The 5,361-nt window shown below is 40.3% G+C and overlaps 1 protein-coding gene across 1 annotated transcript; it reads left to right on the top strand.

Annotated features, from left to right (window-relative positions):
• The first annotated feature begins 1,522 nt into the window (after positions 1-1,522).
• On the top strand, positions 1,523-2,554 carry LOC144680306 (trace amine-associated receptor 1-like). Its single transcript, XM_078541289.1, has one exon. It carries the CDS (start codon positions 1,523-1,525, stop codon positions 2,552-2,554), a length of 1,032 nt encoding a protein of 343 aa, XP_078397415.1.
• Positions 2,555-5,361: the final 2,807 nt, after the last annotated feature.

Here is a 5,361-nt window from a genome sequence, read left to right on the forward strand (position 1 = left end):
GCAGTTAGCTGGATAAGAGATGACAAGCTCCTACTCTACATCAGCCGGACTCTTCTAACTCTACAAAACAGTATCACTTTTTGTTTGTGATGTGTGTAGGAAATAATTTTATTTGGAGCATTGAAGTATAAAATTTATTGGTGTGCAGCCATTTTAGGGGTGAAAATAATCTTAGATGTAGTGTAAAGCGGTCTGTCAATTCACTATCGCCCATTTTGTGCTGGACCAATTTTGCTCCCTTTGTTTATTTCATATGTTCCTTTCATTCTATCTGATTGCTGACCCAATCACTGGAGATAATTGTCAGTGTTGCAGTAAACTGATGTAGTGGTACATTGCACAACCAACTGGACTTTCATTCCATTAATTACAGTGGGATGAAATTCAGGCCAGCTTGACATTGGGCATACAATTTGCTATGTTAGGTTCCCAACCTGGTGGTAAAGTTGGCAATGACTCCCAATTTGTTGTATCTGTACTTTTCACAAGAAATCCTGAATCCCTAACATTTCTGAACTGGAGTTAAGCAAAATTATTAAAGTGTCACATTTGTAGCAGTAAAATTGAATATTACTCAGTAAACAACTATATATTAACGTTCAATAATGAAATATATACATATATATATATATATGGGCAAAAACACACATGTAAGGATACAAAATTTACTTATTATCGTGGATTCAGGAGTACTGTCAGTGAGCTGGAGAAGGTCCAGAGAACAGCTACTAAATTATATCATGTCTTAGGCCTCTTAGGAGAGGTTGAAGGAACTGAGGATTTTTAATAGGAAATTTAACAGACTTAAAGCTGAGATGATTGCGGTTTAAAATGATGAAGGGAATGGATTCTGTTCTGGTAGATAGTTTATTTGAATTTGATATGGGTAAGAGAGCTAAGAGCCATGAAAATAAAATCAAAAACATAGGCTCCTTTTTGACTGGGAATCTGGGAATGTGGGAATGTCGCACATGAGACATAAAATGGACAGCCCTCCTGCCAGCGAAAGTGACATTGGCTCCTGGCAGGGTATAATGGCTAGGTTTCACTTGCCTGCCACTAATCAACTTCCTGATCAAAATGGCCAGGGAGTCTGTGGGAGGCACCACAGCCTTTAAAATCATGTCGATCACATGCAGCTGCCAGGGACCAGAGGGAACAGGCTGAGATTGGAATCTTGTGTGGGGAATTTGAGGCAGTTAACAATTTCTTGACATCCACAGATGAAGTAATTCAAGAAATAGTCAAAATTTCTGCACTTCTAAGTGGCACTTACATTTAGAAACATTTTCAAGTCTTGTGATATCTCTACAAATTATGTGTATTGCAATCTCCAAAGAATGTTCCATTTTAAAAGTTTTCTCTGATATTCTATTTGCAGTTGAAAATAGAGAGAAGATGTTAAAGAGAAGAATCGGTGAGCTTCCGGGACTTATAGAGGTTTTTAGGGAACTTGAGGATTTAATGATTTTGGAGCTATATTAACAATTCAAAGGCTGAAGCATCTTCAAAGAGAACTAAAATGAATGCAAGTCTCAGAAACACAGAAATGGTGGAATATTGCTATGACTTTGTGGATGGATCTTGCATGAAAGCAACCCGATCCAATGGCCTCCGGATGGCCCTTTATGCATTTGGTGCAGTTGCAATTCTGGTCACAATGTTTGGTAACATGTTGGTGATCATTTCGATCTCACATTTCAAACAGCTCCACACACCCACTAATTATCTCATTCTTTCCTTGGCAATTGCTGATTTCCTGCTGGGATGCATGGTTATGCCTTACAGTTTGATAAGGTCGATAGAAAACTGTTGGTACTTAGGCGATTTGTTTTGCAAACTTCAAGCAAGCTTTGATTTTATGCTGTGTGCAGCATCAATTTTCCACCTATGCTTTATTTCTGTTGATCGTTATTATGCGGTATGTGACCCTCTGAAATACAAGACCAGAATTACTCTTCAAATCGTCCTGATAATGATCTTCATCAGTTGGATTCTTTCAGCATTTGTGGGTTTTGGCATGATCTGTTTAGAGCTAAATTTAATAGAAATTAGGGATTTTTACTACAATAATATTTATTGCTATGGGGGCTGTATACTTGTGATGGGTAAACTATGTTCAGTGATTTACTCACTAATTTCCTTTTACTTCCCAGGGTTTATTATGCTATGTATTTATACAAAGATCTATCTTGTAGCCACAAAACAAGCTCGAGCCATAAATGACATTACAAGGCAAATCCAGAGCATCAAAGAAAGCAAAAACACAGCTTCTCAGACAAGTGAAAGAAAAGCTGCAAAAACTCTTGGAATAGTGATGGGAGTATTTTTAATGTGCTGGTCTCCATATTTCACTTGTAATTTCATAGATCCTTTCATTGAACATGCAACCCCACCGATTATATTTGACCTTTTTTTTTGGCTCGGGTATTTAAACTCCGCATTCAACCCCGTGATATATGCATTTTTTTATTCTTGGTTCCGAAAAGCCCTAAAAATGATTTTAACTTTTAAAATATTCGCAACTGATTCCTCAAGAATAAATCTATTCTGAGTTAATTGCACCAAAATAACATGAAAATTGTAGAGCAAGAGATGAATGCCCTCATGCTCTTTATATGGCTTTTTTTGGAATTCTGATAATGTATTATTTTATCTTGGAATATGTTTTACAATTATATCTTCAAAACCTATAAAAATAGTTGTTGACATGAACATTGCCAATTTCATGCAATCATTACCCTCAAGCAATTGACTTAAGATTCAAGCATTTTGAAATAATGTGAAGAGTGAACGTGGTGTTGTATTCTGCACTTCTGCATGAATAAACGTCTTCTTCCATCTTATGTTATGAGAGATCTATACATTTTTCAGTTGCACGTTTATCCATCAATCAAAAATCTGAAATGCTGATGACTAAACATCGTTCAACTGGTAGCGGTTTTATTTTTGCTTTAGAAAGCAGTGCTTCACGTCTTATTCCATAACCTAAACATAAAGTGGTGAATAGCCATAGGGACTCTCCCACTGCTGTAACTTTGTTGGAAGAACTGGAGAAAGCCTGGAATAACAGTGAAACTCACCCTCATCAGCTGTGCTTTTCCATCTTAGCAGCATTTTGATGTACATGGAAGAGGGGGATTCTGTGACTGCTTTTCTGTGGTCAGGTTCTTTTGCATGTTTTTAGGTAGGATTCTTTACTTCCAGTGGAAAGTCCCTCCAAAGACAGCTCAGATTGGCTGTGACACTTCTCTGAAAGACCAACCATGATGGAGTGGCCCGCTACTTTGGTGCTACCTGTTGAAGGTTTGCAAAAAAGATTACAAAGCAAGGTAACCGAGCTCCAAATATTAAATAGCCTCCCCACTGCCAATAATATGCGGTACGCCAGGGACAAATAGGCATCCTTTGTGTTCGCAGATGTAATGACATAAATGATAGCAAAGATATTTGATGGTGCACTCCTGTTATATAAAAACAAAAAGCTAAAAGCTACTGCGGATGCTGGAAATCCAAAACAAAATAAAAACAGAATTACCTGGAAAAACTCAGCAAGTCTGGCAGCATCGGCGGAGAAGAAATCAGTCAACGTTTCGAGCCCTCATGGCCCTTCAGCAGAACTGAAGCATAGGGCCCAAACACTCCTTTCAAGTGAAGCAGCATTTCACTTGCATTTCCCCTAACTTAGTCTACTGCATTCGTTGCTCCCAATGCGGTCTCCTCTACATTGGAGAGACCAAACGCAAACTGGGCGACCGTTTTGCGGAACACCTGCGGTCTGTCCGCAAGAAAGACCCAAACCTCCCTGTCGCTTGCCATTTTAACACTCCACCCTGTTCTCTTGCCCACATGTCTGTCCTTGGCTTGCTGCATTGTTCCAGTGAAGCCCAACGCAAACTGGAGGAACAGCACCTCATCTTCCGACTAGGCACTTTACAGCCTTCTGGGCTGAATATTGAATTCAACAACTTTAGATCTTAAACTCCCCCTCCCCCCATCCCCACCCCGTTTCTTTTCCCCCCCCCACCCGCCTTTTTTTTCAATAATTTATATAGATTCTTCTTTCCCCACCTATTTCCATTATTTTTAAATCTAAAACTAAAACCTTTAGTCTTTCCACCCCACCCCCACTAGAGCTGTACTTTGAATATCCTGTCTTGCATTCTTAATTAGCACTTTTCTCAGACAAAGACCACCACCTTCAACACCTCTTTGACCCTTTTGTCTCTGACATCTTTTGATTATCTGCTCACACCACACCCTCAATGTGTCTCTTCCCCCCCAACCACCTTAAACCAATTTATATTTCTCCCTTGTTGAAACTATGCTTCAGTTCTGCTGAAGGGCCATGAGGGCTCGAAACGTTGACTGATTTCTTCTCCGCCAATGCTGCCAGACTTGCTGAGTTTTTCCAGGTAATTCTGTTTTCACTCCTGTTATATGTTTGCCCATATAATGGAAAGCCAGTTTTTACATCCCCATCACTTCCTACAGGAAATTTTGCAGGCAACAGGTGAGAGTTTGGAGTCACTAGAGAGGTTCAGAGAGTTGCTGTCCACTCAGTTATGTTGGAGAGTTGCCATAACACAGGCAGAAAATTTAGGGCCAAATCCAGGCTGGCACTTCAATAAGAATCGAATACGGTGGTGCTGATGTTGGAGACATCTTAAATCAAGTCTGTTCAGCTGGCATTAAAAGTCTCATTACAATTCACCATTCATCTCTCTGCTGTCAGTATAATCTGCTGTGAACAGAATGCTGCCACTTTTGGATTTATACTTAATAAATATATATTCTATGGGATTTGGGTGTTGCTGGCTAGGCCAGAATTCATTGCCGATACTTAATTGCCCTTAAGGAGGTGGTAGTGAGCCTCCTTCTTAAACCACAGCAGTGCATGTGGTATAGGTGCACCCACAGTGCGTTTAAGGAAGGGAATTTCAAGATTTTGATCCAGCAACAGTGAAGGAACAGTGATACAGTTTCAAGTCAGGATGGTGTGTGGCTTGGAGGGGAACGTGCAGGTGGTGATGTTCCCATGCATTTGCTGCCCTTGTCCTTCTAGGTGGTGAGAGGTCACGAGTTTGGACAGTGCTGTCGAAGGAGCCTTGGTGAGCCAACTAAACTAAGAGTGAATTATTTCCATTGGCTTAGCTAACTATCTGTAACAAAAAAAATCCTTTCTACAGGATTTCTGAAAGGGGCAACCAATTATTGAAGGATTTTTCTTCGAGCTTCCAATTGTATCTGCCCTACCGACAGAATTTCAGCCATGAGGCTGCATCTTCCGGTCGACGAGCGGGGGGGCGGGGCCCACTCACCGACGCGTAAAATAACGCGGGGTGACATAGGGCGGGCGTC

This window comes from Cetorhinus maximus, chromosome 5 (genome assembly GCF_964194155.1).
Source record: "Cetorhinus maximus chromosome 5, sCetMax3.hap1.1, whole genome shotgun sequence".
Lineage (NCBI taxonomy): Eukaryota > Metazoa > Chordata > Chondrichthyes > Lamniformes > Cetorhinidae > Cetorhinus > Cetorhinus maximus.

What these genes read in the sequence shown, in the direction of transcription:
- LOC144680306 (XM_078541289.1), top strand. Translation starts at nt 1,523, where the DNA reads ATGAATGCAAGTCTCAGAAACACAGAAATGGTGGAATATTGCTATGAC.